Raw genomic sequence first — 13,653 nt, 5'->3', positions numbered from 1 at the left:
ACCTATAGCCCTAGCGCTTTGGGAGGCCGAGGTGTGGATTAGTTGAGACCAGCCTGGGCAACATGGCAAAACCCCGTCTCCACAAAAAAATACAAAAATCAGCCGAGCGTGGTGGTACACACTTATAGTCCCACTACTCAGGAGGCTGAAGTGGGAGAATTACCTCAACCCGGGAGGTTGAGGCTGCAGTGAGCCACAATTGCATCACTGTGCTCAGGCCTAGGCGACAGAGTGAGATCCTTTCTCAAAAAAAAAAAAAAAAAAAAAAAGCAAAAAAAAAGCTTGGGCTGGGTGCAGTGGCTTATGCCTGTAATCCCAGTACTTTGGGAGGCCAAGGCAGTGGAATCACCTGAGGTCAGGAGTTCAAGACCAGCCTGGCCAATATGGTGAAACCCGTCTCTACTAAAAATACAAAAATTAGCCAGATGTGGTGGCAGGTACCTGTAATCTCACCTACTCGGGAGGCAGAGGTAGGAGAATCACTTGAACCTGGGAGGCGGAGGTTGCAGTGAGCCAAGATCACGCCATTGCACTCCAGTCTGGGTGACAGAGTGAGACTCTGTCTTAAAAAAAAAAAACACAAACTAGTCTTTTGAGATAATACAGAAAAAATGGCTAATCTTTTATGGTTTTTTTTTTGTTTTTTTGTTTTTTCAGATTATTTCTGGCAGTATCCAGTCTTTCCTGAAGGTCTTATTTTAATCTGATTTTATTTCTTTTTAGCCTGAAGAATATTCTGTAGGTTTTTTGTTTGTTTGTTTGTTTGTTTGTTTTTGAGATGGAGTTTTGCTCTTGTCTCCCAGGCTGGAGTGCAGTGGCCCGATCTTGGCTCACCACAACCTCCCTGTCCCGGATTTAAGTGATTCTCCTGCCTCAGCCTCCCAAGTAGCTGGGATTACAGGCATGTGCCACCATGCCTGGCTAATTTTCGTATTTTTAGTAGAGACGGGGTTTCTCCATGTTGGTCAGGCTGGTCTCGAACTCCAGGCCTCAGGTGATCCACCCACCTCAGCCTCCCAAAGTGCTGGGATTACAGGCGTGAGCCACTGCGCCCAGCCTAGTATTTCTTAAGAGTACAGTCCTCCTGGAGAAAAATGTTCTCCTTTTTTGAAAGTGCCTTTATTTCACTGTTTTGTTTTGTTGTTTTAAGAATATTTTCACTGGATAGAGAACTCTGAGTTGGAGGTTTTTTCTTTTAGCACTTCAAAGATGTTTCCTCATCTCCAGCCCCTTCTTTTCTGCTGAGAATTCAGCCATCATTTGTCACCTCCTACTCAGTGTGGTATATCTTTGTTTAGTTCGCCTGCTTTCAGAAGTTTATTTTTGTGGCAATTGTACTATGATCTGCTTAGTTATCATTTTCTTAGTATTTAACTTGCTTATCAAGTTATTGGATCCGTAAGTTGATGTTTTTCAACAATCGTGAGAAATGTTTAGACATTATTCATTGAAACTTTTCCCCCTATCTTTTTCTCTCTTTCTGAGAATCTAATTACTCATAGGTTAGATTGTTTAATATTGTCCTACAGGTCACAGAGGCTGTGTTCTTTTTTTTTTTAATCTTTTAATTTTATTTTTTCTAGTTGGATAAATTTTTCTGTGATTTCCAGGGCTCTGTTAAGCACATCCAGGGAATATTTTCATTTCAGTCATTGTTTTTTTCTTTCAGTTCTAGAATTTCCATTTGCTACTGCTTTTCTAGTTTTAATTTCTCCGCTGATGTTCCCGGTCTGTGCACCTGTCAAGACTATATTCTCCTTTGCATCTTTGGATTTGGTTAAGAAAGCTGCCTTAAAGTCATTGTCTGTTAAATCCAGTATCTAGCCATCTCATGGTCTATTTTTATTGATTCCTTTGTTGACTGTGGATCATATTTAATAAGTTTTACCAAATGTATTTGTATATATCCATGTGATTCATACCCCAGTCAAAATGTAGGACATTGACATGACTCCAGTTAATTCCCACTCCCTGCGGTCAGCCAGTGTTCTGATGACTACTTCTCTAGATTACTTCTGCAGTTTCATAAATGGAGCCATATGATGTATGCCCTTTTTGTGTCTGTCTCTTTTGCTTACCATATGTGTTAAATTCTTACAGATTGTTGCTTGCATTAGTCATTTATTTTTTATTGGTGAGAAATACTTCATGACCATGCATTGTGTTTGTTGAAGAAACCAGGTTCTTGTACAGTAGACTGGTACAGTAGGCCAGGTTCTTGCACAGCAGAGTCTGTTCATTCTTACTTTTCCTGTCATGTTCCCATGAGACTGTTGAAACACAAATCTATCCCCTGTATTGCCTGTGAACTGGTAGTTAGAGCTAGATCCTTGATTCGATTCAGCTGATTTGAGAAGGATGTGTGTGGTAGGGTGAGTGGGTGTGGATGTGTGATGGGGAGGTTGGAGACACATAATGTCTGATGGTCTCATTTAGTGATATGTGCGGCCTTTGATTCATTACTGGCTAGATTTTTACTTAATGAGGGATTATCCTTACTCTAGAATGTTAGTTTAATTTGATACAGAACTCTAGATTGTAATTTTTTCCCTAATCTTTGAAATAATTGCATCTTTTGGGATCTTTATTCATCTTAAACCTATTTTATTTTCTGTCTCCTCTCTTATTTTCTCGTCCTTGTTTTTGCCTTGCTGTAAATAATTGGACTTTTCTAAACTGAGGTATGATGTATCTCTCGGCTCGGTATAGCCATCTCGTTGCTTTTTTATTTTTCAGTGGTCACCCTCATGATTACAATGTACATCCTTAACTTTTTGCTGTATACTTACACTTAATATTCTGCTGCTTTATGTAAAATGTAGAAACCTTACAGCTGTATCCATCCATTTGCTAACTGAATTGCCAGTAAGTTTGGAATCCTTTCAGGGTTAGTGTGGAGAAGAGATCTGGGGGGGAGTTGAGTGCATCTGTTGAGGCAAATGTATTCCTTAAGGTGACTTGCTTGTTCATTTCTAAACGTTGTGTGAATACAGCTTTTTATCACTTATGACTTGGGATTAGATTTTACTATAAATTAATAGGGGGAAGAAATCTTAGTATATCATAAGTATACCTGTCTGTACCTCTGATCCCAGCCTTTGGAAATTAACAGCAGGTAATTTGGAAATTAACAGCAGGTAACTTACGTTTGTAAGTTGTTCAGGGCGTCTCTGCCTGACTTGTAACAGACAACTCAAACACTACCCTTTACCCTTTTCCCAAAAGGTCAGTTTCATCATCTTCCTTCAGTAGTTATGAAAAATTAGATTGAATAAGACATAGTCCCTGACTTCAAAGAGCTTAAAGTCTAGACAAAGAGCTATACGTCTGTGTCATTGGCAGTGTGACTTAAAAATCAATCCCATTTTATTCTTGGGCAGAAGTGAATGCTTCTGCCAATTAGTGACAGGATAGAGGTGAATTACTGTTCTGATGCTGATAGGAACACTGCATACTAGAGCATTTTGGCAGCACCCCAGTTACTGCTATTTAATTGAAAAAGGGACATTACTATGTTTGAGGGAAATTACGTAAACTACAATAATACTGTGTTTCTCTAATATTTTTTAAGGATACCTTTGGTTTTTGTTAGATTTGCTGACAAGTGATGTCTGTCAAATGTACAGGAAAGAAGATGTCTATGTAACTGTATTTGTTTTATCTTTTTCCCCTGTAATATGGGCAGGACTCAGTAACCTTGCAGCATCCTACTTGAATCCCGTCAAATCCTTCGTGCCGCAGATGCCAAAGCTCCTCAAGTCTCTCTTTCCCGTCCGCGATGAGAAGAGGGGCAAGCGACCGTCTCTCCTTGCACACCAGGTAAAAAGCACCGAGAACGCAGCCGTGAACGTTTTTCTAATAAACCAGCACTCTGTGTTGCGCCAAAGCTGGAGGTGGAGGCGTGGCCTTGTGGGTGGGGGCTGAACCAGGTTTTTAAACCCAGAAACAGCTGTTGGTCATTTCTCCTCCACTCTCTTCAGAGATAACAGAGCTGTTTAAACTTACGGACACACTCCCTCCTTTCTGCTTTTAAAAAGTGCCAAGGACACTGCTAATGTGGTTTATGGTAACATCACTTAGAGCAACAGTAGTAAAATTTATGAAGTGCACTTAGCGTTGTGTATTGCCAAGTAGAAAATGTAATTCTATTTTTATGTCTTGATTTCATTTGTTTTTTCAAACAATTGTATATCATGAGTACCCTTCCCTCTCACCCTCTGTTTTCTTTACTGTGGATAACCTGTTCTTTTACTGAAAAGTGATCACCTGTCTTCCTTCCTTTTTTCTTAAAACTCTTTACCCAGCTCTAGGGTAAGTGTTAGAGCAAACACGAAAAGGTTTTCCAAACAATCAGGAAGCTGCTCTTATGCAATAGTGAATGGGAACCCCATTGGAAATGCAATTTCCAGCCTTATATAGGTGTTAACTCAGCAGAAAATGATAAAGGAGGATTTATTTATACTCATTCAAAAACACATACAGGGCAAGTTCTGTTGTCCAAATAGGTCTTTTGACATCAGCTTCTCCACGTTCTTCTAAACATTCCAGTTGCAGTAATCCAGGTGAGTCATCTGAGACTTAACTAAAGAATTTTCTAAGTGTATGAATGCATATTCAGGGGAGAAGGAATTAGTTTTATCAGGCTGCCATGCAGGTATGTAATTTTTAAAAATCTAGCTTTATATAAGCATATAAATAAGCATACACATACAGTAGATGAAAAAATTAAAACCAAGATTTTGCAGCTGTTTAAATTGTATTTCGACACATGGCGGGGCTTGAGAGTTACTGAAACGAATCTATGACCGTAGGAGCTAAGTCCTGTGGAGACTGAGGTAGGCAGTGATTATTTTTCCCAGTGCTTTTTTTCCCCAGAGATCCACCAGAACTGAACCAGTGGGTCATTATTGTGTATATTATTCAGTTCTAAACTTCTGCGTCATTGTTTCACAAAGTGTGATTCATGAACTGTCTGTCAGATTTATCAAGGGAGCTGTTTTAAAAAATAGTTTCTCGGCCTGCCCTGGGAACCCATAGCTAACTTGGAGAGACCTTGTAATCTGCATTTATAAGTGCCTGTGGTGATTCTTATTTTTATTCAGTGAATGCTATCCAGTGTTTTCAGTTGCTGTTTGGTGAAGACAGTCATGTAGGTTGAAGGAAATTGGAATCACGTTGGAAGTCATGGAGTCAGCCTGCCATCATTACTATTCTCCTTTAAAGCTATTTTCAGTTTTCCATGTAGCAAGTCACATCACCTGCTACCTGCAGAACTTACTTATGCTCTTACTGTTTTGGCAATGAGTGATTACCTCTCTCTGGATGTAAGAGGAACAACAATGTGTTAGAAACAAATGTAGTGATTGGAGAATAACTGTAATTTATAATGCCCAGGTTAGAGGTTACCTTGAAATATATAGAAGATTTCTTAAGCAATTTTTATTCATTTACTCCAGTCTGTTCATTTATTGTTTGAGCACATACGAACAAAGGTTTGGGAAAACTGGCCTCATACAAATACTTTGTATTTCATAAAAATATAAAACACATGGCTGAGTGCAATGGCTCACACCTATAACCCCAGCCCTTTGGGAGGCCAAGGCAGGTGGCTCACCTGAGGTCAGGAGTTTGAGACCAGCCTGGCCAACATGGCGAAACCCTGTGTTTACTACAAAAATTAGCCAGGCATGCTCCTGTAGTCATAGCTACATAGGAAGCTATGAGAATTAGAATGAGGCTATGAGGCATGAGAATCGCTTGAACTCAGGAGGCAGAGGTTGCAGTGAGCCAAGATCATGCCACTGCACTCCAGCCTGGGTGACAGAGTGAGACTCTGTCTCAAAATAAATAAATAAAAATAAAAATATATAAAGTATATAAATCTAAAACTGGTCTTGATGAAGATACCTGGTAGTAGAGCCAGGACATTCCAGTTGGTTTGTAAGAACTCTGCTCCTTGGAAGGCATTTCCCTTTTCTCAGGGTGGCCAGGGAGCTTGCCCTTGCCCACGCTGCCTTGTCCTCATCCTGCAGACTTGGCGTCAACATAATGCTGGAAACACATCTCCAGGCTTCAGTGCAACTTCCTTCGCCTGACTTCCCTTCCCTCTGTCCTCGATCCTCTCCTGGGACTGTAGATTCCATCAGGTCTTTACATCCAGTGCCCAGAGCTCCAACCGGGGTGCTCTTTTTTGCTTTTAAACCTGTTTCCTTCCATGCATAAATCTCATTCAGTTCCATGGCTTTAGCTGTTTAAACACAGTAGCCAGAACGATCTTTCACAGCCTTACAGTCGTCAGTGGCATGACACCTTCCAGTGTCTCCCACTGAAAGGAGTGAAATGTGAATTTCTCACTGTGGCTCACAGTGCCCCGCAGGGCCTGTCCTCTGGCCTTGAATCTTCTTTCTTCTTTATTCGCTCACCAGTACTAAGCCAGATAAGCCGCTTTTAGCCTACGAGCATGCAAAGCACCTTCAGTCTGGAGAGCTCTGGCACTGGCCCTGCCACCCATGCAGACTGCTTTTCCCAAAGGCCTCCCATAGAACATTCAGGAAAGGCCACTCCGAGGAAGGACGTCTGAGTCTAGAGTGGGCTTTCTTGAACAGCCACACCAGAACACCTTCCACCATACACGCAGGCACTACATTACCATTTCTTTTTTTTTTTTTTTTTTTTTTGAGACGGAGTCTTGCTCTGTTGCCCAGGCTGGAGTGCAATAGTGCAATCTTGGCTCACTGCCACCTCCACTTCCCGGGTTCAAGGGATTCTCCTGCCTCCCCCTCCTGAATAGCTGGGATTACAGGTGCCTGCCGCCACGCTTGGCTGATTGTTGTATTTTTAGTAGAAATGGGGTTTCACCACGTTGGCCAGGCTGGTCTCGAATTCCTGACCTCAAATGATCTACCCGCCTCAGCCTCCCAAAGTGCTGAGATTATAGGCATGAGCCACCACACCTGGCCCATTTCTAACCTTTTTATTGGGAGTTATTGTTAGGTTTATATGTTTATCAATTATCCCTCTCCACAATATTCCTTGAGGGCAAGGCTTGTTGTGCCAGAATGGTGCCTGGTACATAGAAGATGCAAAATGTCTATTGTTTGACATGTGAACAGATTATAATAATATTATTTTAGAGACAGGATCTTGGTCTGTTGCCCAGTCTGGAGTGCAGTGGCGCCATGACAGCTCACTGCAGCGTTGAACTCCTGGGCTCAAGGAATCCTCCAGCCTCAGTCTCCCAAGGAGCTAGGACTACAAGTGCACTCTACCACGCCCAGCTAACTTTTTAAAAATTTTTATTTTTAGAGGCAGAGTCTTGCTGTATTGCCCAGGTTGGTCTCGAACTCCTGGGCTCAAGTCCTCCCTCCTGGTATCCCAAGTGGCTGGGATTATAGGTGTGAGCCACCATGCCCAGACTGTACTATTAGATTGTGGGTCCCAAGTGTTACTCAGTGGTAGACAGGACTGTGTTTACAGCTTAGAGGTGAAAGAAGCGTGGCTGAGTGGGGTTTAGAGGGATGAAGACATATTTAAGAACCTTCTTTCCTAGGTTGGTGGAAGTGCTAAAGAACATTTCCAAAGGAGAGAGAAATCTTAGCTTTTCATTTTGGATTTAGTTGATCAGAGATGCCCTTGGTTATCTCATTTTCACTGACCATCTCTACTAAAGCTCTGTGAGAAATAAATTAGAATTGTAGATGATAATGTCAAGAAAACTGTTTTTCTCACTTGGGTCACACTTCAGGGTACAACAAGTGAAGCATACTTTAAATATGCTTTGAATATGCTTTATGCTTTCACTTGTACTCTGAAGTGTGTTTCATCTTTGAAAAAGGGCATTTTAGTGCCTGTGGAATTGCAAATAACAGGAAGAAGAAAAATACTGTATCGGCTAGACTCCTGTAGTGTTCCTCATTTTTTAAAAATAGTAATCTTTGTTATAATGGGAGTTCCATGCACTTGAAAATCAGATTTGATGCCTACAATGTGAAGTTTGGACTTTTAAAACAATCTCTACTCCCTCTCCTGGGGGTCCTACAGGAACAAGATAATCAACCAGTCTTTGCCTCAGAGTTTGTTCTTATCAGGAAGTAAAGGGAGTGGGGAAGATTGTATATGTAAGCCAGGATTGTATATGTGAGCCACCCTGCCCAGCAAGACCCTATTTTTAAGGTGTTCAGATTAGCAGATATTCTTTAAGTAAGCATCTTTAATCCTTCATGGGCACTTGAGAAACTAATAACCATCATTTTGGATGAAGTGAGTATTACAGCCTTTAAAATATATAATTTTTTTTTTTTTGAGATGGAGTCTCCCTCTGTCGCCCAGGCTGGAGTACAATGGTGCAATCTCAGCTCACTGCAACCTCTGTCTCCCAGGTTCAAGCGATTCTCCTGCCTCAGCTTCCCGAGTAGCCGGGATTACAGGCACCTGCCACCATGCCCAGCTAATTTTTGTATTTTTAGTAGAGATAAGACAGGGTTTCACCATGTTGGCCAGGATGGTCTTGATCTCTTGATGTCATGATCCGCCGCCTGCCTTGGCCTCCCAAAGTGCCGGGATTACAGGTGTGAACCACTGTGCCTAGCCAAAATATATATATATAATCTTCTTATATAAATATTTGAATAAGTTTATTATTATGTAGAAGTTTTATTTTCCTTTTTTTAATTTTTTTTTGTGACAAGGTCTTGCTCTGTTGGCCAGGCTGGAGTGCAGTGGCGTGATGATAGCTCTCTTAGGATCTTTGTTCTCTCAGACCTCCCCCGTCTTAACAGCTCTAGATGAGTCTCCCACATCTCATCTGGGAAATACTTCGTCATTCTACAGTTGTCTCGCCAGGGTCCTCCCTAAAGTGAGGAGTCCAGAAATGAGAGAGTTCCCCCTGGGCTTGCAAATGGTGGAAGTGTTTCCTTCCTCATCTAAATGATGGCCTCTACTGACGCAGCATAGAACTGTGCTTGGTTGGGCTTGTTTTTGAAAGGTGTTAGCTCATTGTGCTGTTGGTCTGGTAACATCACCAGGTTTTTTGTCTGTTGATCCTCTTGTCACTGTACTACTTCTCTTTTATTATGTGGACTAATTGATGTGTGAAAATAATGAGGAACTTCAGATTCATTCTTAGAATTTTTTATCTTTGATGTTGTTTTAACATTCCCAGGATATCAAGATCTTTCTGAGTAATTTTTTTTAAAATGCATACATTCTGGCTGTCCACACACTTCTAAAGCTGTAATCTCTCTGCATTTGAGACTATTGAAATATTGAACATAATAAGGCCTAAGGCAGAGCTCTGTACCCGGAAGTAGACATCACTTGTCAAGCCACAGAGAGACAGACCAACGCATTTCAGTTCCAGGTAGCCGGTAACTACCTTCTCCACTCTGCACTTCTCCCTCTTTCTACCAAAGAGTTTGTGGGAGACTGTGTTATATACATTATGGAAATAAAGTGGCCCTGCAGCCAGGGCCTTCCTCTGTGTCACCAGTCGAGTAAGCCTGAAGCAGAGTGGATGTTGATGACAGTGGCTGGACTGCCCTGCGCACACACTGGCGTGGCTACGGCTCTGCGTGAGGCATCCAGTGCTGTACTTCGCAGCACCTTAAAGAAATACACAAGTACCAGGAACCTTCCTCTCTGTTTTGAGTCTTGTGCTTTATTTTTATTTGCTAGTGCCTGTTAGTGCACCAATTTCAATAGTCTTTGACCATTAAATGATTGTAAAATAAGCAGTATCAGATATTTAAATGTTTAGATAACATCAAGTCCAGAAAAATACAGGTCCATTCATATGCCTAAAAGGAATCTGGATCAATAGTACAATATAGGAAGGGGGAAATAGTGATACTAATATGGCATAAAGACTTAGATAGTTAATGTCGCTTAAGGGTTATAATGTGAAACAGCACAAAAACAAAACACCCCGAATGGTTTGGGGATCAACATGGAAACCGAGCAGGTCATGTTTAATAACACACTTCCTGAAACCGTTTGTCTCCCATTTCCCACCTGTCATGAAAGAGACTGAAACTGCTTTTTTATTTTATTTTATTATTTGAGACTAGGTCTTGCTTGTCACTCAGGCTGGAGTGCAGTGGTGCAATGATCGCTTACTGCTGCCTTGAACTCCTTGGCTCAGGTGATCCTGTAACCTCAGCCTCCCAAGTAGCTGGGACTAAAGGCGTGTGAGATGATGCCTGGCTAATTAAAAAAAAATTTTTTTTTAATTGAGACAGGTCTCAAACTCCTGGCCTCAAGTAATCCTCCTGCCTCAGTCACCCACATATGTTTTTATTCCAGTTTAGCTTGGAGACTTAAAACTTCTCTGAACAGTTGTAATGATGCAGAAACTCACACTATTCCTATCTAAACAAAACCCCAGTCCCCAACCTGGGCTCTCTTTGATATTATTAGATGACACTTAGATTACTGTACTTGGTTCTGGATTTATTACTACTAGAAATGCAGTGACCAGTTGGAATTGTTTCAGAGAATAACATCAAAAATGATTTATGAGGAAGGATTAAAGGAATTATTTATAGCTTCACCAAACAATGACTAAGAGAGCTGACTATGTAAGCATTCAAGGGATACCAGCACCAAGGAGGGGAAGGATTGTTAGGGATGGTTTTGCTAAAGCAGTGGAGGGTCCTAGGGCCATAGAAATGAAATTAACAGAATGGTGACAGCTGACAGTGGGAAAATGGTTTATAGATAGCAAGGTACTCTTTTTTTTTTTTTTTTTTTTTTGAGACAGGCTCTTGTTCTGTCGCCCAGGCTGGAGTGCAATGATGCTGTCACAGCTCACTGTGGCCTCAACCTCTTGGGCTCAAGGGATCCTCCCATCCCAGCCTGGCTCTCTTTAAAAAATAATAATAATAAAATAATAGGAATTTCTGTTACCTAAAAACAGGAAGTTAGACTGGGTGCAGTGGCTCACACCTTTATCTCAGCACTTTGGGAGGCCAAGGCAGGCAGATCACTTGAGCTCAAGAGTTCGAGACCAGCCTGGGCAACATAACAAGACCCCTGTCTCTACTAAAAATTAAAAAAAAATTATGTGGGTGTGGTGACACACACCTATCTCAAAAATAAAAACAGAAAGTTTATGAGAATATAAAATAGTCCAGGTAAGGACTGAGGAATAGAATGGGTCCTGTTTTTGCCAGTCATTCCTTATATTTTGTTATGTTAAGTGGAAAAGAGGTACAAGTTGTGTAGTGAAGGAATGATTATCAAAAAATACTTTTAATTAGAGTGTCCTTGACATTTTCAGATAAGAATGTTCAGTTCCCTCCCTCATGCAAAGATACACAGACCCATAACTGCAGAGAAGCTTTAATGAAAACCTGGATGCTTATTAACCTGTTCTTTGGAATCAGCAGGTTCTCAGGTGAAGATGTTATTATTTTCCTGTTACTTTATCTTAATATTGTTTATCAAATGGAAATGAAAAGGTTCCTGGATCTTTTTTTGTAAGACAAAAGTCAACAGTTTATTTAGAAAGTTTAAAAACAAAGATATTCTTATAATTTACAAGATCTTTTGGTTTGAACATACTCATAAGGACTTATGTTTCTCATTTTTATGGAGATTTGTTTTTGTTTGTAATCAATTTCTGTCTGAGTTCCAGAAATGCAAAAATACTGCACTGAAAGAGGTGGCAGCTGACAAAATTGCTGTCTTTGACCTTCTGATGCAAGTTTAGTAACTAATCTGGAAAATAATGAACTGCAATTAATGAAATCTGTACTCATATTCAAGTGTGTTTCTCAGACGGCACATAAAATAATTGAAGGAACTTCCTGCTCTCTAATTAGTTAGATTGAATTAATTTGGCATAATAGCTTTTTTTCATGTATCTAGAAGTTTGTGTTCAGATGAAGCTATTTATGTACTTCAAAGTTAGGAACTGTAAATGGCATCTTTGATGAATCTGGAGAATTAAAGAGTTAATGGTCAGATTTAATTTCCACTATCAAAAGCACAGTCACATTGCTGGCCTGTCTTGATTTATGTGTCTGTCCCTTTTGGTTAGGGCTGCCTTATCAACAGCAGGGATATTTTTCTCCTATTTCAACATAGCCTCACGTGTCGTAGGTAGATAAAGGCTTGTGTAGAAAGAGCACCCCCCTGCCCATCTCTGATGTTAATTGAAAAGATGTCTGTATAATTATCCATCTTCCATTACTGTGATTCTTCCTTATATAAAACAGGGAGAAACAAACACAAATACTAACTCTTGCCTTGTACACAAGGATGATGTTTTGAGCTAGCCGTACTTCTTTGATTAAATGAGTTATGTAAACACGTATCCTTGTGTCTCAAGTAAAGGTTCAACATCCTAACTAAAAGAAGAAAACACTGCCGGGTGCGGTGGCTCACACTTGTAATCCCAGCACTTTGGGAGGCTGAGGCGGGCGGATCACGAGATCAGGAGTTTGAGACCAGCCTGGCCAACACAGTGAAACCCCATCTCTACTGAAAGAAATACAAGAATTAGCTGGGCGTGGTGGCGGGCGCCTGTAATCCCAGCTACTCGGGAGGGTGAGGTAGGAGAATCACTTGAACCCGGGAGGCGGAGGTTGCAGTGAACCAAGATCGCACCACCACACTCCAGCCTGGGTGACAGAGCGAGACTCCGTCTTAAAAAACAAACAAAAACACATCTAGGCCTTGTTCCCAGCGTTCATTTTTCTTAAACTTTCAGGTTATTTAAAAAATAACATATATGAGCATTTTCTCTGTAGTTTAATACCACCCATCTTAAGCAGCTATAGATACAGTATGCTGTATTTCATTTGTTCTGGAGTTAACAAAGAGTTTTTTTAAAAAAATTCAGGGCAACTGATTTCTGTTTAGTTTAGGGAGGAGTTTTTAGGCACTCCTGTCATTGTTATAAGACTCTTATCACTCTTTTAGTTTTCCAGAATTGCAGCATTGTGCTGTCTAGCCTTGCCCCAGGCATTTGTAGGTAATATAGTGGACATACTTAGAGATGTCAGAGTTGTCTTCACAATCAGGTTTAGTAGCTGATCTGAAAAATAATGAAATACAACTAAAATTCCCTTCAGCAAGTAAGAGGATTTCTGAGGCAGTAAAGAAGTCGATTGAAGAGGTGCATCTGCCAGCCATTTTTTAGGAATGGGCTTCATTTTATTCTCTAGACCAAGTGTTGCCATACTTTATTTTATAAAGGGACAGATTGTAAATATTTTAGTATTTGCATGCCATGTGGTCTCTGTCAAAACTAGCCATAGACAGTATTAAACAAATGAGTCTGATTGTGTTCCAGTAAAACTTGATAACCTGAAATTTGAATTTTACATAATTTTTATGTTATGAAATATTCTTTTGATTTATTTCAATCATTAAGAATGTAAAAGCCATTTCTTATTTCGTAGGGCATATTAAGCTGGTGACAAGCTGGATGAAGACTTTTTTTTTTTTAGACAGGGTCTTGCTCTGTTGCCCAGGCTGGAGTGCAGTGGTGTGATCATGGCTTATTGCAGCTTTGACCTCCTGGGCTCAAGTAATCCTCCCATCTCAGCCTCCCAAGTAGCTGAGACTACAGGTGCATACCACCATGGCTGGCTAATTTTTAAATTTTGATTTTGTAGAGACGGGGTCTCCCTATGTCACACAGGCTGGTCT

At 40.6% G+C, this 13,653-nt stretch overlaps 1 protein-coding gene across 4 annotated transcripts in view; it reads left to right on the top strand.

Moving 5' to 3' along the window:
* The window catches only part of KIF13B (kinesin family member 13B), a 205,198-nt gene that overhangs the window by 171,099 nt on the left and 20,446 nt on the right, over positions 1 to 13,653 (top strand). For all 4 annotated transcript variants that reach the window (XM_030817055.1, XM_030817053.1, XM_030817054.1 and 1 more), the window contains exon 37: positions 3,686 to 3,819. In XM_030817055.1, coding sequence (XP_030672915.1) covers positions 3,686 to 3,819 — 134 coding nt within the window. The remainder of the gene's footprint in view (positions 1 to 3,685; positions 3,820 to 13,653) is intronic.

The sequence above is a fragment of the Nomascus leucogenys genome, chromosome 8 (genome assembly GCF_006542625.1).
Source record: "Nomascus leucogenys isolate Asia chromosome 8, Asia_NLE_v1, whole genome shotgun sequence".
Classification (NCBI taxonomy): Eukaryota; Metazoa; Chordata; class Mammalia; order Primates; family Hylobatidae; genus Nomascus; species Nomascus leucogenys.
Note: the sequence above shows the minus strand (reverse complement) of the source record. Positions and strands in the feature narration are given on the sequence as shown.